Consider the following 27277-nt stretch of genomic DNA (forward strand, 5'->3'; position numbering starts at 1 on the left):
ACTGACAAGTCCATAGCTTTAAATTGGCTTAAAATGTGTTGGACAGGAGCTGTCTCTTGGATGCAAGTGACAAGGAGTGTGGAGGGTGGGGGAGCGGTATCCCCTTTACTCATGGATAACACCACAGCATTCAGACCAACTACGTCAGGGACATTGGTGAAAATCGGTGACTCCACTTTAGCTGTATTCTCAGTCGGCCCAGATGATGACACTAGGGCCCCAATTACAAGTCAGTCAGAGTGGAATTCCCATGAGGAATTACTCTCCGCCTGATAATAATTGGTCTGGTATTCTTGTACCCGGATTTACCAGACCTGATTTTACAGTTTGGAAAACCTGGATAGTAAAATAGTTTTAGGAACTGGCTGTAGTGTGTCTGCACTTTTTTTTATCATTAAAAGGGTTGAGAAGAATGAACGGGCCATATGAGCCCCATAGGACAAGGGCCCTAGCCATTGAATTACAAGAAAACCCACACTGGAAAATCCTTGCAAAAAGACAAATGATTAGTCAATTAAATTCAAGATACTCAAAATGCAGATACATGTGAATTAGCATAAGCAATACAAGCTGAGCCCTATTCCGATTAATAGACAGAACCAAATATGGTCTAGCGAAAGGCAAATAATGAGACCAATAGCAAATTGTCATAGGGACTGCTCAGTTTTAAAGGCAAGAGAGAATAATAAAATATCTGTGACTATAAAATTATAAAGCAATTTGTCATGAGGACATGCTGGATAGGAGTCCCAGAAAAGTCTTTAACTCTCTAAACATGTATTTATTAAGAAGACCAACCTGGAGTCTGCCTTCAAAGAGAGCAATAGAAGGGCCTGGCTCACTTCCCAGAAACAGCGTGTTGTATAGTTTTTCAAACACAGAAATCGATCTTTCACTGTCATGTGAATCAAATGATACATCGGTTGGAACAAAAAATCCAATGGTACAACAGAAAACACATCACATCAAAAATAACTTTTACTCAACTACTAATGGATAATCCAGTATTATGTCCTACACTAGAAAAAAAAGGCATATTTAAAACCATATAGCTCTGCTAGCAGAGGAAATGGCGCTGTAACGATGTAGTTGAATTCTTCCTCCAGGAGCATCACACACAAGAAAAAGCATATCATGTATTTCACCACAGAACAGGACAGTAAAACTGTCTGAATTAAGAATATTTAATTCAAAATGACGAAAGACCTATTTGAACACAAGCTGCACAGGCAGCAAAATGAGAAACCACGTTTAAATTGTGCACAGTAAAACACATGCAAATAGATTTGAGGCCTAATTATGTTAACTTTAAAAACGTTGTCAAATTCACTAAATTTACATTTTTTTGCAATTTATCAATGTTAATTAAACAAACTTTAAAAAAATAATAATAATTCTCTCTCAAATTCAGCCTGCTCCTGTTCAGAACCCCCTACTCTATATTTAGCCAATGCATGGGGAACCTGAATCCTCCCCTCTACAAGGCAACATCTTTTTGTTCTCTCCAACACTCCCATGTACATAGGGACTCTCCCACACATTAAGCACCAGGGCACAGCGCACACTAATTGCATACTTCCCAGTAAACCCAGGTCCGCGCAGTTATTCCCCATTCCAAAAGGTTTCAATTGTAAATGCACAATAATGGCAGGATGCCACTGCACAGTACTGGTAAATACATGTGTTAAATGTGCACCTCACCAGTGCCCTGCAACTCAAGACCTAAATCCCGAGTCCTTAGCACAACAGTAGAAAGTTGCAGTCACTTCAGGAGAGGGAATGTTCTTGGTAACGCTGAATAAAGAAACAGTTTGTATAACCCCTGTTTGTTTTACAGGCATGTCCTCTACTAGCAAAGTAGTTTGCAGATACCCTATCTCCAGCCCATAGGTTTAATGCGGAAACGCTGTTCAGAGGAGTCTAACGCTTGGGGATCCTGGTTAGTTCTTCATACCCAGCATTGCCGCCCTCTGGTTATTAAGCCAGCAGGTAATTTGGGGCTGTGTGAGCAAGCCTAAAAATGTCTTCAAGAACATCTGCTAATCGGAAAGATGATATTCAGCAAATAAATAAAAATATCATTCACAAAAGTGATTTTCATCAATCAAGCAAAGAGCCAAACAACAAAGTATATGTTAAAATCTCAAAAACGCCATATATTCCCAACAAACATTCTCCATGAATACAGCATACACATCTAAGCACCACTGGTACACACACGGCCACTTTCAGTGAGGAAGGAGGCACAACAAACAACCAACAGTCAGCACATGCACACAAGCCTTGTGCGCCCAAAGTAAAGACACCAAAGTAATGTCTGAAAGCCATTCCTACACTAGCACAACTGGGACATCTCTGGGACATCTATGGGCTTTGTTTTCTAGAATACATCCAGATACTCAAGGTATTTACTGCACTGAGGAGGAAATAAGAGGCAAGGCTAGGTCCTTGCCTGTTGCCAAGAATTGATTTATGTTGCTGGACTACAGATTGATAGGGTTCAGCATTGAGTGCCTTGTACACAACAAATTGAACAGAAATACAGGTATGAAAATCACTAACCAATTAATAAAGATATAATGGCGACATAACTAAGACATTCTCAGAAAAACGGGGTAACAAGAAGTGGTAATTAGATCAAACACACCCAACTTCCTTGTGCTGTCACAGGCTATTAATAACACTAAGGCTGATTTTTGTACCTAGTGTATCATACTTGGTCAATATCTACAACATTTAGCTTGTTACTATACCCAGTATGGATCTGTAGCTCTTGAGTTATTCAATGGCCGATGACTACCTTCAATACAGAATGGCATATGCCAACACTGCTCATGTTAATTATTGGCTATTTTAAAGTGAAGTGTGGGGGTCATGTGGCGACATTGGTTGGTGACTGCATTGAGAATGCCATCTGGCCGAAGCCTCCCTTCATTCACCAGGTGCAGTCTTAAGAAGGCTGGAAAAACAGCTTTAAAAATCATTACAACTCATAGCCTGTGAATGGCGAACAGCACATTATCACACATATCTAGCTAAAAACACATTGCGCGTTATTATTTTTGGTGTTAGTTTGGATTATTTTATTTAGAGGAGGTGCTTAACCTCGTAAGTGTTCATAACCAACTTCATTAAATCTTCTGTTTTGAAATGTGAATGCCTGCACAGAGGAGATCTGTCAGAGCGTGGGTGAGACATGTGGTTCAAATAAAAGTTTAGATGAGTGAGTACACTCTGAGAATGCGAAATGCAGTGTGTCCAAGCCTCCCGTCTCAGCTAATGATGCACCAGCTACATGAGATAAGCCCTATGCCATGTGTTCATGGCCTTTAAAAATTTTGAAAACTTGCAATGCGGCCAATCGAATTTTAAAAGCAGCCTTGGGTAAACCGCAATTCCCCATCTATCAATCTCAGGACGACATTTATTGGTGTGGATAAAAAGGTGTTAATACTCCCATAACATATAGGCTAACTTGGGGCCTACTGTTTGATGACTAATTCTTCATTCTTGCCACTCTCATCAAATGGCCATATTATCCCTTTTGTGGTAGTTCATTTTCCTTGTATAAAATAACTGTGGGGCTCTTTGAGTATGGCCTTTATCAAACCCAAGGTCTGCTTTTAACTCTGTTAATCATGCACTGGGACATCTTGGCTGAGATGGGGAGGAATTGCTCATTAAAGGTTGTATGAAAGCTACATAGTCAGAACAGTGTCCGGTTTACACACGGCCCCAAGGGTAAAATACTGAGACCTTTGTGGTAAAATGTGGTTCATGCTGACCCCTTGTTCTTTAACCTGTATCTTTACGTATTGGCAACAGATCTAGACGTTAAAGGTGTGGCTAGCATCAGAGATAGGAGGTCAGTACCTAGACTGTTGTACTAGCCTTGCCCCAATATGGAGCACGTGTTAGGGCTACATAAACTTCAACATCCAAATTGTGGAGCGCCAAGTTCTTCATGAGATTGCAGGATCTCCCTCATTGTGTCTCCAGTTGTGTCGTACATCGGTCACTTTTCCAATGGGGAGATGTAATCGAACTGGATTCTCTTCATTTGTGGCAATCTATTTGGGTCAAAAAGGGCAATTTAATCCTTGCCCTGAATTTCCACAAGATGACTCCATGCATGTAATTATGAAACTGGTGGCCTTGGGATCCCTGTTCTTGAGCGCTCGTAAAACTCACGAACAGGGCGAGAGACCAGTTTAGGGAATTATATCTGAGTAATGTAGATCCTACTTGTGAGCATTATCTAATAAAAGAGTTACTCGTTAGCACATCAGATCTTCCAAGAGTATTGAACCATATGTTCTTATTGATAATTCTTCCGAGTTCTACAATAACTTGAGAACAAGAGCATAGTTATTATGGAGATCTTGCACAATGCAGGCCTGCATTAGCTCTTAGTCTGAGGAAGTCCTAACATCATGTATGCTGTTGGGCCAATTTTAACACAAGCACTAAGGGTCGGAGCTAAACCTAAGACTATTCTGAAGAAAAGCATTTAGCATAAAGGTTCACTGGGGATTGAGATGTGTGCCTAGAGTGTCCCGAAGCTACCTAAACAATTTGTTGCACATTTTGAGATCGTTTTTTCTGTAATTTGATTTATTCCTCTGGTTGCCTCGCGAGGCTCTTGCCTTGTTGAAAACTAAAAATTAATATTCAATTTTTCGAGGTTAATGCAATAACTGTTGTGCAGAAGTGAAGCAATCTATATGTGGCATGCAAATGTTGCTAAATACTTACTATCTATTTTAAGTTGCCAAAATATTGCTATGAATTCTTTTTAATAGTAATGTTGTTTTATTTTTTAACCATTGAATAAGTGAAATCTTAATTCTTATGCTGATCCGCTTGCACTTGCAACAGACCTGTCCTGTTTACGGGTCCAGACCTCAACATTGAATCGTTCACCTCTTGAACTAAATCGCTTACAATCTTTTCCATCCCAGCCGGCTTACTTGTGCTTGTTGGAATGGACCTCGTGCCTCTTCAGTGTTCACTGAGAAGTGCTTCTTTATTACAGTGGAACAGAGCGCTACCTTCCTGTCCCAATTGCACATTGTGGGCTCTATTCCATAAATAGGTGCAGTTTTGCACTGAAACGGGGTAGATCATTTTGCACCATTTATACTTGCAGCAGTGCAAAGTTTCTGTAATAGGAACTTATTCCAAGCTTTACTTACAACTTCTTGGGCCCGCCCGTGACTCATATGATCTTACTAACAACTCTACGTATCACATCTTAACGCTTGCTCAATAGCGGTCTTAGTGCCCAAGGATTCTTTCTGAATATCTATTCAGGACTTTTCTGTCTATGCACCCAGAATCAGGAACAACATCCCCGTCTCCATCAGGACCACTCTCACGTTGCTCCAGTTGAGGAAAGAGTTGAAGACTTGCCTCTTTTAAGAACACTACATCAGAGTGCATTAACTGTCCACAACTAGCTACCACTCCTTTCACTTGTCGACTTTATGCTCGTCTTTGACCATGCACAGCTCTCCGCAGCCTGTTGACTAGGTTTGTGCTACAGAAAGACCAATTACTTACATAATTACCAGCTCTCCTTACTTCTCCTCTCTCTGCTCTAATCTGAACCAATGTATTGGTACAGCTTGGTGGCTAGTACGCATGCCTCTTTGTTACCACCCACTCCAATAATAAGGCCACATCACAGACAACTGAAGATTTCACAAAAAGACTGTAAAGTCACTGATAATAATCAGCAACTCAGGATCTGCCCTTTTATTTCTTATCACCTCGTGGGTTGAGTACATTTTGTGACTTGGGTAGCATGTAGAGTGAGTGTTGGATTATGTGGCTGCTGAAATAAGCAGGGCCATATTTTATGGACTATAGAGTTTGAACAACAGATGTAGATAGAGAAGTTTAAAGCTGGCTCCTCATTGTATGAGTGGGGAAGAGACAAGAGCTGAATACAGGCTGTTCATTCTATTTCTATAGCATATGTCCTGTGCTGCAAGGTGTTTCCATGGTTTTAGTTGTGCTTTCTCGATTCATGGTTTGTTTTGTTGTTCTTTACTGAAAACATTACAAAATATGATGGGGTCTCTTGCAGAATGTGTTATTGAACCCCAAAAATGTCTTGCATGGACAAAGTGGTCTCTTAGATTTCTACTCTGACTAAATGCGAACAGTGGGGGAACATAGTTGTAGAGGCCACAGTTTAGTTTAGTTTTTTGCAGTTTTTATTAGTTGCTTTTTTGAGAAACTTGTTAATAGGTTTGCAAGTTGTTACACTGTCCTAAGTATGGACTTTGTATGGATGACCACCTTCACTGGAACAATCCAGTGGCCCATAAGGGCAAAACTGCTATTGCCAGTTGAATTGTAGATGGAGATTCTGCATGTGGAACCCTTGGATAAAATTGTGGAATCCCTATTGCCTTCCCAAATTACCAGGCCTTTACCCTTATGGTGCATGTGCCATGCATGAGCTCAAAGATGAGTCCTAAACAATAGAACTTGGTTTTAGAACCTCCAAGGAGCCAGGAAAGTGATCCTATTAGAGGGAACAACTAGAACAGTCACCCCAACTATAGATAATGAATTACCACATAGGAGGATAGTCACCAGTGCTAGATGTGCAAAACATTTAGATGAAGCAGGCCACAGTGTGTGGTTATGGGTTTAAGTGAGTGTTTTTGACAAAGGAGCATGCTAAATACCAACACGGTTGCCACACTTTGTGGGAGTTTGTATGCCAATGACATTTACCAGTGGCAACTAGGAGACTTTGATTGAATGCCGGGCTGCATGTGCAATGTCAGAGGGCTGTGGATCACCCTCAAAGCAAAGATCATCCTCAAAGCAAAGGGTTTGCTGCTGCTGTCATGGAGGGTTGTGAATCCATTGGCGGGCCCAGCAATGTGTCTGGGGAATATTTAGGCTCGCCTTTTAACAGAATATAAACTTTTTAGAATATTTGTTTATAGGTCTGCAATTTCTAAAATTCGTGTGTCAGTAGAGGCTGTCCTTGTGGGTCGCAATTCTAATGTGCATCTACTTGAATGTGCTACTGTTAACATGGAATACCTTCCTGTGGAATGTGAGTAGGTCATATAACATTTTCAGTATTGGGCAGGTAATGGCCGCTTGTACCTAGTTGCCTGTTGTCTAAATTGACCGTGTTAATTCCCCTGACTTATTAGGCCCCGTACACAGGGACTGGACAGAAGATCTGCAGGATCTGGATGAGGATGACGACTGGGTGGAGACCCTTCAGACCACACAGGAAATAGCCATCAGACCCAAGTTTAGACTGGTCCAGCTTAAGATCCTGATCATAATATACTACTCAAGGACTCTCCTGCATAAGATTGGTAGGGCTAGGACGCCGGTATGCCTCAGAGAATGCGATCAGGAGGCCGCCTTCTTCCGTATTCTCTGTGCCTGCCCAGCAATCCTGGGGTTTTGGCATTGGGTGACAATGGTCATGTCTAAAGTTATCTCCAAACCAGTCCCCCTTGACGCGAAATGGCTGCTATTAGCAACACAGGGTGAGTAAAACTGGTCCAAATACCACAAAATCTGGTTGAAGATGGCAGCTGGGGTAGCTAAGCGGAACATATCCAGGCAGTGGGGCTCACACACCCCCCTGAGCATGGTCGATTGGGAATCCGACCTCAATTGGTGCCAGAGGGCGGAGAAGGTTATCTACCAAAGCTGCGGTTGCCCCAAAAAATGGGAAAAAGTGCGAGGGGCCTGGAGAGAATTTAGAGGTACTGATGGGAGGCATAATTAACACAGACAGAACGGGACCATGTGTTTTGATGGTTAGACTAGACTTGAGTTCCTGTGAGAGGTACTTGGCTGTAAAAGCGCTGACAATGATTACCATTAAAAGATTACTGATCCATTGTGTAGCCTTCTGGTGATAGCCTCCACTTTGATAAGTAAATGTGTTTATCTTCATCATGTAATGTTCGAAGAGCAATGTTTAATAACAACATTTTTTTTTAAAGTGACAGTGTTGCTTTTTACGGTTTTAGAAAAGTAAGTTATTTTATGTTATGTGTTTTTGGGTAGTCCACAACTCACCGGGAGGGCATCCTGGCGCTGGAGCAGGATCTGTATGGGCCGAGCCAGGGTCTGGGCTAGGTGAAGAGGCAGGTCTTCAGTTTATTGCAGAATCCAAGAACTGAGGAGGAGGCTCTGACGTGCAGTAGTAGATATATTGTCAAGTAGTGTCTATCACCCATGCAAATTTCTATGTGTTAAGAATGTAAATGCTCTTGTTCTGTTTTTCACCCTGTTTTCTGGATTGTCCACAATTTCGTGTTATAAAGTGTTTGAGAGAGCATTAACATGGAATATGCTGGGCCTGGTAACCATGTGAGATGTTGATACTGAGTCCAATCAGACCAGCTCCACTGGCATGCAATATTGTCTGGCACTCATTCGAAGGGCGATGGTGTTTCAGGAATATTTAAGAGGAGATCCGTGTTACTGGTTGGTCCTTTGAATTAACTTTTGAAAAGTTGTATTTTAGGCCGATTTAAAATGCATTAGCTTTAGATTTTCATGGAAGACTTCTTGCACAAGACGTTCTTATTCTTGTTTCTGTGATTGACTTCACATTTTATTGTGGCTTCATAAGTTGATGTTGTTTGCTTGCGGATTAGTTCTTGTGGTTGTGCTTTGTGGCACTAAAGATGTTGCTATAATACCGGCTCTGTGTCCATAATATAACAATAGTTTTCTTCTCCTAATTGGGGTTGAATTCTCTCTCACCTACTTACCAAACCTCATTTCCAACTGCACTGTTCCCCTTTGCAGTCTTCTTCAACAGCATAAACCTCCATCTTACGTGTACTACATCCTGTTTCAATGACTTTTTACAACTTTTTGCATTCATTTAGTTATGCGCTTTGTCACTTATTAAGTCAGGGTGTTAACAACCTAATCTGATATTTTCGCTTCCTTGGATATTGAATATTGTGTTCTGCCTGGTGTTGACATATGTGGTGCTTCAAGTGACTTGGGTTTCTCTAGTTGCTTAGAGAAAGTTTCTGTACGTGCCCTGGGACTAGAATGAGGCACTGCCTTAGCACCAGATCTGTCCTGGGCTTAACATTCCCATTATTTAATTTCTCTGTAGTGAATGCAAAAAATCCCAGCTCATTGACCTGAAGGAGGAAGGATACTGGGAGACTCTGATGGACGAGGTGCAGCCAGACATCGTGGTGACAGACTGGTGAGTTGGACCTGTATTATACTGGAGCTTAGGGGCCTCTTGGAGCGCTGAGGGGCCCGTGTTGGCCTGTTTGAGTGGGAGGGCTTTGATTGAGCTGATGAGTGGGAGGGCATCTCTTGGAATGGTGATGGGGAAGGACTCTGTTTTACTGATAAGATTGAGAATCATATCAAACTGGTGAGTGGAACTTCCATTGTACTGGTGAATGGGTTACTCTGTCGGTATTAGTCTGAGAACGTTGATTGGTGAATGGAAGCCTCCATGGGACTGATTAGTCAGAAGGCCTCTCTATGGCATTATGGATAATGTTGTTTCTACAGATTTTTTGGCTTTGATCTGTAAGTTAGAGGTGCTTGCTCATCCTGTGTGTTTGCTTTGATCCTTGTTATTTTGCTGCCCAGCTTTCTCTACTAGTGTGGTCCACATACGAGAACGTTCTTGCCTGGACTCCCGCCTACAATTTTGTGTGCGTGTGTGTATATTTTTAAGTTCTAATGTAATATGTTGATTGAACCAATTAGTGGACTCTAAATGTTATTTTCAGTGATTGATGGGAATGGCATTTTTCAAACACCTTTTCACTGGGTTGCCTAACATACCCCTGGTCCTGAACATGCCATCTTCTTCAACGAACCTGGTCAGCATTTCTGGGGACTAGTAGGGTTTACAATTAAGAAAACACTGATCTTTGAACCACTTGAATTTAGAATGGCGCAAACAGACCATCAGTCCTTCTTTGGAAAGGGAACCTCTTTTTGGAAATCTCTGCCCGCAGATTGAAGGATATAAAAGCCCCATATTTCGACTCTATCTGACATTGTTCATATACATATTTCTTGCCACCCTCTTTCACCACTTTCACTCTTACATTTTATTGTATCTGTGGTTGCTTAGTAAAATACCTGTATACTTCTATTGGTGTCCAAGCATTATACAAATAGCATAACGTATCAATGTAGTGTTTAAAATGTCAAAAGGCAACGGTGTTGTCACTTGACACTTCCTGGTGCTTTTACTGCCAAAGACGTGACATCAAGGTATAAAGGCTCCATTTAGAGAGTGGCTCAGAATATAAAACTGATGTAAACACGTTTTGCTCCCATTTTTACACTTACACTTAATGTAATTTGAGTAGAAATTGTGTGTGTGATACATCTGGGGCTAAAACAGGCACAAAAATGGTGTGCATGTAGATTAGGTAGCACACCCCCACAAAAACCTGGTTTACCTCCCAACTTAATATCAAAGACTACATTTGGCCTTAACTCTCCACCTAGTAGTTCTTCATACCTCTTTGTGGGAATAGTGATATATTTTGACCCCATTCCAGGGTACACGACATATGCTGTGATGTGCAGTTACATTTATTTTATTTACCACCTAGGTATGCGGCAAGAGAAGACTGTGGATGCATGTACGAGATATGCGTGCAGCTACTCTCCATTGACTACATAGTTCTGCAGGAGTATGAGCCGGATGCAGTGATTATTAAACAGCGGAGTGACGCTAAGTGGAGAAAGGTATCAAATGTGGTTTGAACGTATGGAGGGGTGTTGCTCCAAATGTTTGTCTCAGTGAATCATCCCTCTCCACAGGCAGTGAGTTGTTGGAAAATTATAATTGTTTAGGATTAGATCTTTCATGTACTCAACAATTTAAATATTTCCTGTTGCCATCAACATCATCAAAATAGTGACCTTAGACTTTGTATGGTCCTTATTTTGTTTTCCAAGCATTGGCCGAGTTTAGGCTCCACCTACTAGCTCCGCTAAACCACTCGTTTCAGGACAAAACCTTAGGATAGTTGCCTGCTCTAGTTCTACTATCTGGAAGAAATCCCTTCTTTCTGCCACTGACAAAGTGCTTAGTAGCCTCTAAATGGCTCTTTCGTTCTGAGAACCCTCTTACATGTTTTAAACATGTTTTTTAAGTTAATTTGCCATGTCTTTCTTTGTGCAGGACTTTTTTTTCCTGAAGCACAGTATTATTTTTAAGAGACTGTTGGAAGTTGGGTTGCTGTTTGAGGGGGCTGAAATACTACTCAAGCAGCAACCACAACCTCTGTCTGGGTGAAACACAAGCAAACCCCAAATTGACCTCTGCTTACCCTCTGATAGCTTGGCATAAAGCAGTCAGGCTTAATTTAGATACCATATGTAATGTATTTGTGTAGCACTTCAAACAGTAACAAAGTGGAAACGCAACACAGGAAAAATCCTACACCAATTTAGAAAAATAGAGTAAAATGTAATAAATAATTTGTGATGAAAACAAAAAAATCCAATCAGTAGACCAGGGGATATGCAATTATAAAGATTTAACTGAAAATAGCGCAAGACAGCACAAAGTGTCACTCGCAGCTAGCTGGTCATGTGAGACCGGTGAAAGTCACAAGTTCAGGCTGACCGCGATGGAGTGCGGCCCGATACAGGGACCAGGTTAGACCCGCTGAAAGACTTACCTTTAATGTCTAGCACAATGAGTTCCGTTTGCAGAGAAAGGGATGGCGAGGAGCAGGCTGGGTGTGACAGACTGTCGTCGATGTAGCTCGGAGTGCCTGTCGGCATTGCGTCTGGTTGTTTCTAGAGTTTAAGGTTGGCAGCCACCACGAGCTGTTGATGCCCGGCAGCGCGAAATGCAGGTCTCTCGCTGCGGGGCATCATTGGCAGTCGCTGTATCATGAGAAGTCGAGTTTGCTGGGAGTTTGCGATGGCGGGCAGCAACATCTTGGCATAAATGGGCCCGTTTGCATTCGTGGAGAGCCCAAAAACATAAGGGGAGCTCAACGGAGCCTACACCAAGAGTCCCGGACCTGAGGGCCACCACTTGGGGTCAGGAACTTACTCCCGCAGAGGCTAGTAGGGCTCAGTGAGGTCCAGTTTCAGGTCCATGCAGCAGGTCAGCTGGTCAGGTGCAGGGCGCCTTTGGAGCTTGTTTTGTCCTTTTTTAGCTCCCTGTAGATGGCTGACCCTTAGAGCCACCTCCGCCTGGGGTGAATGGTGCAGGTCCAGTCTTGCTTCTCAGCAAGCAGGGCAGCAGGGTGACAATCGTTCTTGGCTGCAAAGCAGCACAGCAGTCCGTCTTATGTAGTATTCATAGGTCCATGAGTGTACTGAAGTGGTTGGGTCTGAGGTCAATATTTATACCTTGTGCCCACTTTGAAGTAGGAGAATCTTCGAGAGGTTTCCACTCCCAGAGGTGCTTGGAATTTTCTGCCTCCTTGCCACAGATTGTCTGGGGTCATAATAGACTAGTACTAAAGCCTGTTTGAGAGTGCTCAGGCAATGCCTTTGTGATGTGCAAGTGTGTTAGATGACAGCTCCTCCCCCCTAGTTAACTCATAGTGGCCCATCCTGCCAATACCTAGATTCTCTTTGTATCACTGTCTTGGAGCATTACAAAAAGACCAACTGCACCTAGTCATGTAACTCAGGATACAGGCAGCATACACCAAATGGTTGGGACAGAAAAGTGGCATTTTCAGAATTGTTATTTAACCAGCTCTTACTGTTACAAAGGGCTTTTAATTACAATTTCGTAGACACCAACCTCAACATTCCCATCTGCTCCCAGTTGAAAGTTATCACTTATTAAATGTATTAAGAAAAGCCAATGCTATCCTATGGTAGAGGTAGACCTTGTAGTAGTGAAAAACAAATGTAATCGTTTTTCATTACCAGGACATGTAAAAGCTAAAAATACATATCCAACTTTTTACATTCACAGCACCTTGCCCTCTGGGTTGTTTGGGGCTTACCCTGTGGGTTACTTTACATATAGCTATTAGAAATGGTTTAGGCATAGCAAAAGGTTTATTTTGCCAGGTTGAAATGGCAGTTTAACCTGCACACACAGACTGCAATGGGACATGATTTACAGGGTTACTTAAGTGGATGGTACAATCAGTGCTGCAGGTCCACTAGTACCATTTAATGTACAGGCCCTGGGTACATGGGGCACTACTTTACTAGCGCCTCACAAGTGAATGAAATGTGCCAATTCGGTACAAGTCAATTCTGTCATGTTTAAGAAGAGAGAGCACATGCACTTTGGCACTGGTTAGCAGTGGTAAAGTGCAAAAACTCCTAAAAGCCAACAAAAACAGGTTATAAAAAAAAGGAGGCAAATAGTTTGGGGATGACAGAGACAAACCGTATTACATAGCTCACAGTAGATAATTTTCTGTTCACTGAGAAAATACCTAAAAAGTAGGCTTGCACAGGTGCCCAGGTTCACTGTCTGGTACTTAGATAGCTGACACCTAGTTAGGAAGCAAGAAAGAGCTTAACAGTGGGCAGGAGTCCAATATAATAACCAAACTGTTTACAAGGAGGCAGGCAAATGGTAAGTTCTAATGTGTCTGGAGCAATGTATTTGAAGTAATATGTCTCTGTAACATTTTGGTTGTTTTGAGACAAAATGTTGAGCCTTGGCTGCATCCACTCTTGCTTTTGAAGTAATTATGTTAATGTGATATCCCGTCTGTACCCTCATTGTGGTATGAGATGTGCCCCACCTTCATAAATGATTCAGTTGGACAGTGCTTTTTGATTCTTGGGTAATCTGTGTAGAGGAGGAGGTGGGGCTTCATGTTATTAACTTTCAACATATGCTGTTGAGTCCACTATGTGTTCATGGAATTGTTGAAATAAACAGTACCTGTAGTAATTACTTTATTTTTAATCCCTATTGGATTTCCTTGCATTACTGAGACTTGATTTTCTGAGAGCAATATATTTGCCTTCAGCAATCTTTGTAGTCCTTGCTTATTAAGAACCTATTTAGAGATAAGCAGCGATAGCACACAGCATGGTGATACAGAGACCTTGTATTTAAAATATCACAGATTATTTCTCAGTGGTCTTGTTCTTTTTTTACAGGTCTTCCAAAGATAATCCAGTTTTTCCTTCCCCATCTCTAGATAGATGGCCTAGCCAGGCTTATTTCTTTAATTTCTTATTTGATTATTCTGGCCAATGCCATTTCTTGTTTAATCTTCAAAAATGGCTTCTCCCAGAGCGACTGAATGTATTTCTGTTTGGTCTGGTCTGAACTTCACACCTATTGTAGTCTATAGGGCAGAAATTGGAAAAATCTGCATTGATAATTAGGCCAAACTTTGCTAGATCCAAACGTTCCTGATCTAAAGTATAGGGGTAAGTATTTATCAGTTGAGATGTCAATATTATATATATTATATCATAAAGTTGCTGAGGTAGGTTCTAGTTCCACCTACTCTAAAGACTTGGGAGCTGGTCACACAGTTTCATGAACTAGGGGCCAACATTCAATGATGTCTTCTTTCTGATTTGAGATATTTTCTTGCTTGTTCTCAGTCAGTAGTACTTTCAAATCGCCAACACTGGCTTACCCTCCACAGTACACATTGGTGTATGGTCCTAGTGTGAATGCAGTATCCTCTTTTTGTAGCAGCTGGGATCACCTTTGCCTGTCCCTTCCACTTTCTACTGAAAACAATTGCAAAGCCCATGGCATGTAGTTATGTTGGACAGCCTAATGAGGTGTTCCACCAGTGGTTGGGATACCTTGCAGAATGTGAATTCTTGTTGTACCAAGTTGTGAGAGAGTTTTTCTCCTTTGCTAATATCGGACATAGTAACTTGTTCCACTGGATTCCATTCGGAGGCTGGTCCTTCCTCCAGTACCTGCAATACATTAAGGTGCCACCACAAGCATATCTTTAATCAAAGTTATGTTAAAAAGATTTATAGAGCGCTCGTATACCCTAAGGTGTCTTGGTGCTGAACTCGCACGAATACAACCGGAAAGAGACCCGTAATTATTAAAAAGCCACATTTTCAGCTCCATCTTAAAAGAGATCAAAGAGGGCAAGGCTGTGATATGATGGGGAAGGCTATTTCAGAGCTTGATTTTCCCTGTAGTGAAACTTCTACCTCCCCAGTTTGTCTTTTGGAATCTGGGGACCAACATTTTCTTGGCCCCGGAGGAGCGCAGCAGTCTGCTGGGTTCGCATCGAAGACATGCCTGGGAAACTCTGGGTCACTGTTGTGCAAGACCTTATGGGCAGTACAGAGGGACTTGAATTTGATATGAATTGATGGAAGCCAGTGTAGCTAATAGGTTTCTTGAGAGACAGATTGGAATTCTTTAATCCTTAATGGCAGCCTAGCTGCCGCAATCTGCACAGTCTCCAGTCTATTTAGCTGTTGTTCCTGCATATTCACATATTGTCCATTACAGTAGTCTATCTTTGATAGAACTAAGGCAGTGATGAGTCTTTTTGGCATTAGCTGGAATTCAAGGGAGAATGTTTTTGATAATGTGAAGCGTGAAGAAGGAGGAGGAGAAAATGGCATCTATAGTTCAACTTGTTATCGATTTGAACTTCTAGATTCTTGGCCTTGGTCACGGGAATGGGAAGAGGACCCAATTCTTCTGGCCACCAGGATGGAGCCCATGCGGGAGAGAGGTTTCCACACAATACCACCTCAGTCTTTCCTAGTTAAGCTTTAAGCAGTGTTTGTTCATTGATAACACTGATAGCATGCATGCAGTCATGGAAATGAGAGCTGATATTCGCATCATTGTTAAATGCTGACACAACTATTTGAGTGTCGTAAGCATAGGCGGCTAAGGAGAAGCAAAAGGTTTTAATCGGAGGAGCAAGCTCTACAACATATGCATTGACTAATGTTTGACTAAGCGAGGATCCCTGTGGGATCCCGCAAGGAAGGAAAAAGGGCGAAGATTCATTCTGATTGAAGGCAACCATTTGTACTCTGCCCGATAGAAACGAGGTCAGGAAAACCAGGGCTCTATCCTTAATTCCTAGTTCTCCTAGCCGATTGTTCAACAACTTGTAGTCAACCATATCAAAGGCATCTGACAAATTGAGGAGGATAGTGCCGCAGCACCTCCCCTATCCAGGACAGCCTTTATCTCCTTCGTGGATTTGATCAAGGCAGTCTCTGTACCATGCCCAGGTCTGAACCCAAATTGCATTGGGTCCAGCAGATGACTAGCTTGGATAAACTAGGCAAGCTTTATATTCATTACTTTCTCCACAATTTTTGCTGGGAGTGGCATTGGACAGACTCATGTGCTCTGCTCTTTGATCCCTTGGTACCTGTACTACTGTCTCCCACATTCTCTGAGAGAGCTCATTTTTAATCCTTTGCAATGTGGCTCAGTTCTTTCCAAGATGGCATAATCTATTCACAAAACCACAAATATTGATTAGCATACCCTCCTCTTCCCTATATCTCCAACATTTGCTGTAGGAATTGGGGTGAATTTGCGTACCATTCGATGCAATGTGAGGTACACCAGTACATGTACTTGTAGAGGGCTGGGTTCTCTGTATAGTATACATTGAGGCATCTTGGGTAGGTTGGACGAGAGGCTGTCCCACTCCTCGTCTTCAGTGACACTCCCAACATCCATATATATGCTTTTTGGAGTACCCATTTATTCTTCCTCTCCAGCCACCAATGAGTTATTGAGTACTTTGTCACATTAATATTCTTTATATACTTATTGAATTGTGTGAGCAGTCTGGGAACTGCGGTTTTGTTTCTTGGTGAAGTAAACAGTGATGTGCCTACAAGTAACGCTTGTGTTCGTGTTGTGGGATGCAAAAGACCTCATTTCTTTACTCGTGCGCCCGATCTCCTCTATGGCTTATTTATAATATATGGTGATTTTGGCCTGGAAAAAGTACCTGACTCAAATCACGCCACAAAATAATTTGAATGCCTATATCCCCTCCCTTGCAAGAGATTTTGACCTGCGTGGTTGTATACAGCTGTGGCATACAATTGCACAGGTGTAAATTGATTTACGCCTGCTAGCTATCCTTTGTGAAAACACAGGAGGCATAAATCCAGCCAGTTACAGCCTTAAATGTATGTTTGTGGCCGAAAATCCTTTTTGTGGGTAATGTCCTTGGTCCACTGGAACTGTGGCTAGCAGATGTCCACCTTTCCTATGCTTTTTCTTCTTTAACTGCACTAGTAGGAGGTTCAGCCTCCCCCACATCCCCCACTCCAGATTCCTTGGGTGAGGACTGGCTCTTGGCCACTACCTCACTTTGGCTCAGGCAAACATCTAGGTGGTCATTCCCAAGGAGGCAGTCAAGGGGGAGGTCTTTACTGACTACCACCCTTCTCCAACTAAGGGACCCAGCTATTTCTAGGTGCACTTCAGCAACAGGCCTAACTGTGACCTCCCCTGGGATAGCCCTTACTCTTTTTGTCCCCCCTGGGACATACTGGTTTGAGAGTACCAACATGTCGTGCACCACATTGTGACTGGCACAGGTATTTCTTAGGGCAGTGATTGGGATTCCATTCCAGTGCCACTGGGTGGTAGTGTCTACTCACCTCTGGAATCTCTAACTCACCTTTTGGGCTCTTTTTCCAGTTAAAGGCTAGGAGGACATCCTCATCTGGAGAATTTCCCCCATAGGCTACTCTGGCGACCCTGGGGCTACACTAGGAGTTTTGTTTTTAGGGCAGCTAAGTTCCTTGGCGTGGTATCCTGTTTTTTGACAGTTGTGACAGCATGCCCTATTGGGATCTCAATTCTTACTACGATACCCAGTTTTAATTTGTGAGGTATCTCTGGGTCCAACCTCCTGGGCAGGATTTTGGGAGTCTACATGGTACTCCTTACATTGATCTTTTTCAGAGTGGTCTGCTTTTTCTCAAGGGGAGGGGGGGGGGGGGGGTTTGGCCTCTTTCTTTTGATCTTCCCCTCCATAACCTGTCTTGGACACTCTGGTTCTTACCCAATGATCAGACTTCCTCCCCAACTCTTGGGGAGAGAATGGACCGAGGTCCACTAGGTATTGATACAACTTTTCTTGCACACAATTACTTAACAGATGTTCTTTCATTATCAAATTATAAAGTCTATTGTATTCATGCAGATTGTTACCATGTTACCAACCTCCTTGTGTTTTCACTGAGAAATCTACAAAATCCACCCAGGTTTGGCTTCGGGTTTTCTTAGCCTACCTAAATCTGACCCTATACTCTTCAGTCCTGAATCCAAAGCCCTAGCTCAGGGTACCATTCATGAGGTCATGGGATGTAGAATATATTTTTCATTGAGTGTCAGGAGTCTATCCCTGCACTTCCCTGTGAACATTTCCCACAGGATGGCACTCCACAGCTTCTTGTGGGCCTGTCTCCCAATATAGGCTCTGTCAAATGCAATGAACCAATTATCACTATATCATAACTGAAAACATTTAGGTACAATTCCTTTGGGATTTTGGAGTCAAAAGATTCTATCTCCCTATTTATTATTTTGCTGCCACCGGCGATGGGTCCTAGGCCCATCTCAGCTCTTTCTTTTTCTATGACTAGGATTTTAGCTTCTAGAGTTACCCTCCTGGCCAGTTTCTGAAGATCTGCATCTTTAGTTTCTACCTAATCTGGGACAGTACTTGCATTACTCTCAGTGGTGTTCGTACCAGAGGGAGTAAGGTTGGAGTCAGTGTCCTCCTCCTCTACTACCTGGGAATCATCATCATCATCTTCTGACTTGCCATGGTCTTGTCATTCTCTGTCAGCAACTGCTGGAGATCACCCATGGCAAGTTTCCATGCTTTGCACAAATCTTTAAGTTGAGAAACATTTGGATGTGCATAGGGGGCCAAGTTGATCTGATCCCTGGATTTTCAGAAATGTTTTTTAAATTAATTGGGGTCTTATTAAAGACTTTGAAAAATTGAAAAGGACTATTAAGGCCAAACTACATAACAGACTTTTTCATTTTCTAAACAGTGGGGGACTTAGCCAAGGCACTAAGACTAGTTTAATACATTTGGAAAAATTCAAAAATTGCTAGAAAATTCTAACTACAGACTATTTTGGATTACCTCTTGTGAAATCATTTATTAATCAAGCAGTACAACAGATGTCTTGTCTTGTATCCCACCGTTGCTGCCAATGTATGAAGCTGGCTCTGTATATGATATACCACTAGGTGGTTATACCTTGCACAGAGACCAGAGATTCCCTCCGAAGTGTACAGGGCTCAATCCAAACCCAAGTTGCTCTATTTGTGGTAGTGTGGGGAAGCATTCTTAGGCCTAACACAGAGGAGTGTAAAACATTTATTGCACAACATTGGCCAATAAGGGACACACGACTCAAAAAGAAGATCCACACCAATTTTATAAAACAAATATGCATTGTTTGAGTTTTAGTTGAAGCCCAAGATCTTCTCAATACGGTAAGTACTTTTTAAAATAAAAATACTTTTCAGTTTCAAAAGTCGACAGTGCAAGAGTTCAATGTTATCTTATGGAGGAAAAGAATAATGCGGTTATACTGGTAAATACCAGACTTACAGTTCCAGTCGTTGGACCAAGGGTCAGGTGAGTACCAAAACTGCACCACTAGCGGCACAGGGGAGCCTGGGTGCAGAGGTTAAAATCTGAGTTTGGCCCAATTAATTTCATTGAAGACTGAGGGTGCTCAAAGCCACACTGCTTGCAGGTAGGTAAATGGGTTGCAGGGGCCAAGCTTTGGGGGTAAGAACAAGCACAGGGGGGCACAAAGCAGCACCAAACATACACCACCAGCTGCACAGGGGCAGCCGGGTGCAAATTCAGCGTCAGGCGCCCAATAGAGGTCTTGCTGCAGACTTGGCACCGGAGGTTGCAGGAGGGAGACTAGCGATAGCAGAGGTAAGTAGAGATGTAGGGAGTCATAGGTGCACTGCATATTCCGCTCACCAAGGCCCAGGGGCTTTGGGTGCAGGGGTGATTTTTCTTACTGAAGCCTGTTGCCGTCAGGGGGAGCCTCTGGACTCAGGCTGCAGGTGTCGTGGAGTCCAGGAAGGGTCAGCCAATGCTGGACTTGGGGTCAGGATCGCTGGGGAACCTGTTCTGGTTTGGTGGGCTGCCTGCTCATGGGCCGTATGCCTCTGGTACAGAATGGTCAGGACTTGCGGTTCCAGCTGGCACTAGGGTCCTGGTGTTGGATTCTTGGGGCTAGAACAGCTTTCCTTGGTAGTTCTGGTCTTTGTCAAAGTTCAGCCAGCCTTCCTTGGGTTTCTGGAAGTCGCTGGCTGCAGGACAGGCGATGTCTTCTTACAGGGTCTTTAAAGCTGGACACAGGCTGGTAGGGCTGGGGCCAAGTCAGTAGTCGTCTTCAGGCTTTGCTGCATGGTGTCTTCTTCATCCTTCTTCTTAGGTCACAGGTCAGTAGTTTCAAGGTCTGAGGAAGCCTCCTACATACTAGATTTAGGGGGCCTCACCTGGGGTGACTACACTCTCTATTATGCCTCCCTCCTGTAGTCCTAGCCCTGAGTGGAAGAGTTCCCTCATCTTCAAGTTGGAGGAGACTAAAAAATGTGCTTAACTTCTCCTTCTCCAGCTGAGAGGTGGAGTTGGGAAAGGTGGGCACACCTCCTAGTATTTCTAAGTTTTCCCGCTAGTTTCCCACCCAAAGCGGGGGTGTAAACTGGGGCCTCCATCTGCTGCTAGCAGCAGAGGCTAGGGGTCGCATTACAAAGGCGGCAGGCCTTTGAAGCTTCCCTCTCAAGCACTGTGCCCATCCTGGGGGTGGAGGAGAGACACCTTCGCCCAGGAATGTGCATTGTCTCTGATCCCAGAGAGCAGAGGCTCTCCATCCAGAGGTCCAGAAACATGTCTGTGTGTGGCAGGCTGCCTAAAGCCAGTCAGTGACCACACCAGGGTAGGTTTTATGGGGCACCTCTGAGGTGCCCTCAGAGTACATGTTACAATAAAGTCCACACTTGCATCGGTGTGGGTTTATTGAGAGGAGTAGTTTGGTTCCAAACACTCCGGTGTTCAGTGAAGCCATCATGGTGCTGTTGAACTTGAGTTGTTGAGTTTCCACCCCATGTACTCTCTATGCCTTCCATGGCACTTACAACATTAGGAATAGATCCTAATACTGTAGGGTCATTTCTGCTCATGCAGATATGCCCACACCTGGGATATAGTGCACCCTGCCTTAGGGCAGGTAAGGCCTGCTAGAGGGGTGACTTACCCATATCTTAGGCAGTGCTAGTTGGCATGGCACACAGGCAGTGTGCCATGTCGACTTGTCATTTTTGCCTGCACCAGACAATGGCAGTCGGCATGGCCTAGGTAAGGGGTCCCTAGGCCCAATGTCCTAGTAGTCTCAATGCCTTGGGTACCATGTACCTTTTATTAGGGACTTAAGGGTCAATTGTGAACCCATTTTAGGGAAAGAACACTGGTACTGGGAACCTGGACAGAAGGACCCAGTACTCTACAGTCAAAGTTGCATCCAAAGCCACAAAAAGTGTGTGGGCGCAGGGGTACTGCAACAGAACCCTATTTTCTCACAGAGCATACCGCCGAAATAATATTTGCCTTAGAAAGTGATTTTAACGCTGTCTCGTGTTGCAGAAGATCGCTATTACACATTATGGGGAAAAAAGGAAGAGATTGTAGATATTTAGCATTTTGTCCCCAACAGTTGTGGATAGTCTTGCGCATGCATGCATGCATATGAAAAATCTAATTAATGCGCAATACAGGAAAGTCTGTAACAGCCGCCATTTTAAAATCGGGCACAAGATAACGTGAGACAAATTAAATCTTTAAATCAGTAGACTTCTGTGGATTTACATAGGCAGCCATTTTTAGATAGGGCTCATAGTAAAATCATTATTTAAACAACACATTTTAAAATTAAATTGTGAAAAATACTTGATCACTCAATCAAAAAATAAGTTTATTGTGACCAATTGGTCTTTAAACTACATATAGCAACAAGACACAAATAATAAATACAATTCTTAATTTTTTTTAAAAGAACCTAAAATCAAACTTCATTATTTTCTCGTAAAAGCTTCTTTTTGTATTGTCATACTATGAGCCAAGGCCGTTTATCTAAAAAATTCAATACATGATATAATTACAAACATTCGATTGGCCTCTGTTTATCCCCCTTAGGCCACCCTTTTCATTTCCTTATTCCATGAGAAAACTTTTAGCTACTTGTCCAAACTTTGTCAAAGCAATTGCGATATCAAAAAACTGCATGTCAATAAGGAGCTTAATTGCTTGTATCCTTGAGCTTATTCCATATTTTAAAAAGAGTGGCCTTAAAATCATCCGCCGTACAGATAGCAATTTTTGACAATCCATTATAAAATGAACACAGGTACATTTAAAATCCCGCATGTACATTTACCACAGTCATCCATTAATATGTTTTTTATTTTCTCATTTGAACGGGCGGGATTAATACCTATTCTCACTTTTAATAGTTCCAATCTCAACCCGTGATTTGGTACAGTATCTAAATACGGATACCAATTATCATTGCTCCAGGTATTTAACATAAAATGCACAGACTTTTTTTGCTTCAAGTAATCCATGTTGATCTGTCTGGATTTTTCATTTCCCAAAATGTTTAGAACACTCTTCCGTTCTTCAATACATAATGATTCTGGGTCAATTTTTACTTTTCACAAATGGAGAGCAGTTCATTTCTGGTAGCTTTTGCCCACTTTAATTCACTCTGTTGTATCTCCTTCCTACACCAACATGACACTTTCTCCTCCTCTCCTGATCCCAACCGTTTCCAAAATCTACACAGATTTACCTGGACTTGTATGTCCCATGCTGGCCAATCTAGTTCTTGCCTAATGGCCTGTACCATTGAGGAGCTAGGCAAGAAAAGAAGAGTTTTTAAACATTTACCTTCCTCCTTATCCCATGAACATTTCCCCCCCAGACACAATATTTCTGCCCCATACTGCATCTGTGGGGGGGATCATAGCCTTAAATGCTTTCAACACTGGTCTATGTGACATGTCTCCATAAATACTGTTAAATTTTTTCAACCCACAAATTCCTGCTAGACCTTTTATTTTCTGGGCCTGTTGATGCATACCCCAATGTAAAGCTCTGTCAAACCATACTCCCAAATATTTATATTCATTGACGACTTCCAATTTTGTCTGACCCAGGCACCACAGCTATATTCATGTTTTTTCTTTCCAAAACACAATATTTTCGTTTTTTCCATGTTTACTATTAGATGTTTGGCTAGACAATATGTCTCAAAAACATTTCGCTTTCTTTGCAACCCTAATTCCGTTTGGTCTAAGATAACTAGGTCATCTGCGTATAGTAGGCAAGACAGATGCTTTCCATTTACCTTTGGGCTTGCTCCTCTTTCAGTTATTATGAAATCTGTTTATTGGCATTTTGTTAATATAGACATAGCACATAGTACACAAGAATTACCCTACAGGCAATGAGTCAGCAACTCTGATGATACACCACCAGTCATGAGCATGGTAGACAACAGGAGCAAGCGCCGCACCCGTGGCTAAGTAAGATGAATCTTGTGGGTCTCCGGGCCAACACCCTTATCTAAACAGTTCCATGAAACAATAAGAAGAAAGAGGCAAAACAACAAAGGCCCCAGTATAACAGCAGCAGCAGGTGCGGTCTTTTACCATGTGATCCCCCAGGTTCTTCCCCCGACCCCCCCACCAGCTCCCCACCCCCTGGTACAAACAGTTCCATTAATGGCAATTTTCAGTTTCCCCACATGCCCCCGATTCAGCAAGGACCTCCGTGACATTCCCCATGCTGGACCCCCGGGCCTCACCTCCGCTCCCCCCCTCCTCAGGGAGTGCCTCCACAACGCGTGTCCCACAGAGCCCCAGGGCTTCCCCATCCAGCTGCATCAGGATCTGCAAATGTGTGCCCCACTGGTTCGCTATAGGTGTGCGCCTGAGGCCCAGCGTTTCCTCCCGCAAAAGGGCCGTACCCTCCGCCCCCGCCCACACCAGCAGGGAACTCCGCCATGCCTGCGCTCGGGGGGGGCTCAGCTGCCTTCCAGCGCTTGGTGAGCAACCGCTTCGCCACCACCAAACCCAGGTCGAAGAAACGAGAGGCAACCTTCGTGGGGGGAGTTCTACGAAACAGGTGCAGCAAGCAAGCCGGCCACTCCCGCGGCGCCAGTGGGCCGGCGCATTTACTTGCACCGTCCGCCAATACGATTCTAGCGCCGGACAGCTCCACAACATGTGCACCAGCCCAGCATCTAGAGCCTTGCAGCGCGGGCAGCCTGCATCCGCGCGATGGAAATATCGATTTATAGAGTCAGGAGTGAGATATGCTCTGTGTAGTATAAAATATTGAATTTGCGGAAACCGCATGTTTTTGGGAACCCGTGTCGGCCCCCGTAGCGCATTACTCCATTCCTTGTCAGCCATGGGGCGATCAAAGTCCGCTTCCCATTTACGGCGCAACGGAGACAGGTCGGTTGCCACCTGCGTACGCAGGGAGGCCGCGAACCAACGTATCATGTGGCTCCCCCGTCCCATGACATGTAGGAATTGCATCATGAGGTGCTGTGCCGGTTCCTCCTGAAGAGCTCCCCACCGGTTCGTCAATGTCGTTATCAGCGAGCGGTGACGGAGAAATTGGCCAATTGGTAACCCCGTCTCCTCTGCCAATTGGGCGAATGGGATAAGCGCACCATCGCGGTAGAGGTCCCCCAATGTACAAATATCCACCGCATGCCATTCTGTAAGTTCCGCCGCGCGTAGTATCCTCCGCCCGCTAGGGGAACCCTCAATCGGCATGGCAGGGGCGTAAGGGACACTCGGCCGAGTCAAGGAAAGGGCGCGCCGATAGCATTTGTGGGCCACTGCCACAAGGAGGGGCCCCGGCTTGACCACTCTGGCCGTCGGGTGGAACAACACAATGATATCCGCCAGAGAGAGAGGTGGCTCCGCGGACGCCGTATCGTCCCTCTCCCTATCGGCCAACCACCTGGCCACCCACTGCAGCTGCGCTGCTAGGTAATAGTGCGCAAAGCACGGCATCGCGAGTCCCCCTTGACCCGTAGGGAGGTATAACTTGGCTGTGGCGCGCGGTACCCCACACAAAGTCCTGGAGTGAGCGCTCCAGGGTGGCAAAGAAGGATGCCGGGATGTAGATCGGCAGGTTAGCAAAATAGTAGAGGAGCCTGGGTAGAGCCACCATTTAGACTAAGGAAATGCACCCTGTGACCGCGAGAGGGAGGGTACCCCAAAAACGCATCTGGGCTCTTACCGCCGTTACCGCCCTGCCCAGATTGCCCTCCACCAGGTCAGCTGGTTGCCTATACACTTGGATGCCCAGGTAGCGGAAGGTGTCCGGCTGCCACTTGACAGGCACACCCCCCAGGTGATACTGGGGATCCAGAGCATCAGCTCGGAACGGATAAAGGCACGATTTGGCCACGTTCACCCGCAAACCGGAGAGCGCAGCAAATTCCGTTAGGACTCGCTCCAGGTCCCCAGAGATGCGCGCCACGTCTTTAATGAAGACCAGGAGGTCATCCGCATATAAGGAGACCCGGTGCGTTGCGTCGCCCATGGGGATGCCGTCTGTCAAAACCCTCCGTAGGGTGGCCGCTAAAGGCTCTATGGCAAGCACAAAAAGGAGAGGCGAGGGAGGGCATCCCTGCCTGGTACCACGGCCAACTGGAATGGCATCAGAAATGTATGGGCCGGTTTTCACCCGAACCACAGGGTTCTTATAAAGCAGCGCCGCCATTTGGAGGAACCCGAGGCCCAGTCCATAGTGCGACAACGCTGCCACTAGATACCCCCATTCAAGGCAGTCGAAGGCCTTTTCGAGGTCCAATACTAAACAACCTGCCCGTGGCCAATGCTGTGCGCCATGTGCGGCAACGCGGAAGAACCGACGGAGGTTAAGTGAGGTGCTGCGCTTCGGCACAAACCCATTTTGGTCCTTGTGCACCAGCACAGGTACAGTGGGGGCCAGCCGCTCCGCCAGCACTTTGGCCATAATTTTATAATCGGTATTGAGGAGGGCGAGGGGGCGGTAGGACCCCAGGTTAGTAGGGTCACGTCCTGGCTTGGGTAAAGAGATCAGGTAGGCCTCCCTCATGGAGGCAGGCAGGGTAGCCTCCTCAAGGGCTGTGACATATAACGCGTGCAGTCTAGGCACCAGGGACTCTCGATATGCCTTATAATACTACGCCGTGAGTCCATCCGGTCCAGGCGCCTTGCCAGAAGCCAGTGAGGCCACCGCTTCCCCTATCTCCTCCATCGTGAGGGGACCTTCTAATGTGTCCTGGTGGGCACCCGGAATCGTGGGCAGGCAGGCGGCCTCTAGAAACTGATCCAGATCCTGTGCCTGTCTGCGCCCCGTTGAAGTGTATAGGGCTGTGTAATGTGCTGTCAGTATCTGATGGATCTCCTGTTGCGTATGCACCAGCATCCCCTCCGATCCACGAATAGAGGCTATTGGTGCGTGGCCCGACTCCTGTCTGATCAACCAGGCCAGCAACCGCCCCGCTCTACCAGACTTAGCATGGACCCGAGCCGAATGCGCAGCATAGTTGTGGCACCGCAGTCTCTCCAGCAGCTCAGCGTGCCGCGCCCGAAGCCGCGCCGAGTCCCGACCCCCTCCCTCACCATGGCGTTCACACGACAATAGCCGCGATTCCAAAGCAGCAACGTAAGTTGCTTACGAATATTCCCTGTCGCCCCTAGGCAACGTCCCTGCATAGTGGATTTGTGTGCGTCCCATTCCGTCAGCACGCTACCGGCCGTACCCTCGTTTAGATCAAAGAACTGCGCGACCGCTGTGCCGAGCGAGGCATGAAACTCCGTGTCTTTAAGAGCGGCAGGCTGCAGTCGCCACGTGGGAATGGGGGCCTCCCCAAGTCCCAACAGAGGCGCAGCCGAAGAGGGTTGTGGTCCGAGTGGGTCCGGCCTAGGTATTCCGCCTGAGCTATCAGCGGGGCCAGCGAAGAAGAGTCCACCACCCTGTCAAGGCGGACGTGAAGGTCATGCACCGCCTAATAATATGAATAAAGTCGATCAGTGAGGTGTAAGGTACGGCATACATCATGCAAGGCCCATCGCGACAACCAGTCAGTAAGGCTCCTCGCGTTCGAGACTGCCTGTGTGCTACGGAGCGGCGGGTAGAACCTGTCAAGGCGCGTGTCTAGTACTGCGTTAAAGTCCCCACCCAGTAACCAGGGAAGACCCACATACGGGGTTAAGGCCACCGAA

General features: G+C 44.7%; 1 protein-coding gene across 9 annotated transcripts in view; it reads left to right on the forward strand.

Annotated features, from left to right (window-relative positions):
• Positions 1-27277, forward strand: part of LOC146868383 (F-box only protein 44-like) — a 172481-nt gene that overhangs the window by 56497 nt on the left and 88707 nt on the right. For all 9 annotated transcript variants that reach the window (XM_085609887.1, XM_085609889.1, XM_085609896.1 and 6 more), the window contains 2 exons: positions 9134-9229; positions 10614-10749. In XM_085609887.1, the coding sequence (XP_085466013.1) occupies positions 9134-9229; positions 10614-10749 (232 nt within the window). The remainder of the gene's footprint in view (positions 1-9133; positions 9230-10613; positions 10750-27277) is intronic.

The sequence above is a fragment of the Triturus cristatus genome, chromosome 1_2 (assembly GCF_964204655.1).
Source record: "Triturus cristatus chromosome 1_2, aTriCri1.1, whole genome shotgun sequence".
NCBI classification, from domain to species: domain Eukaryota; kingdom Metazoa; phylum Chordata; class Amphibia; order Caudata; family Salamandridae; genus Triturus; species Triturus cristatus.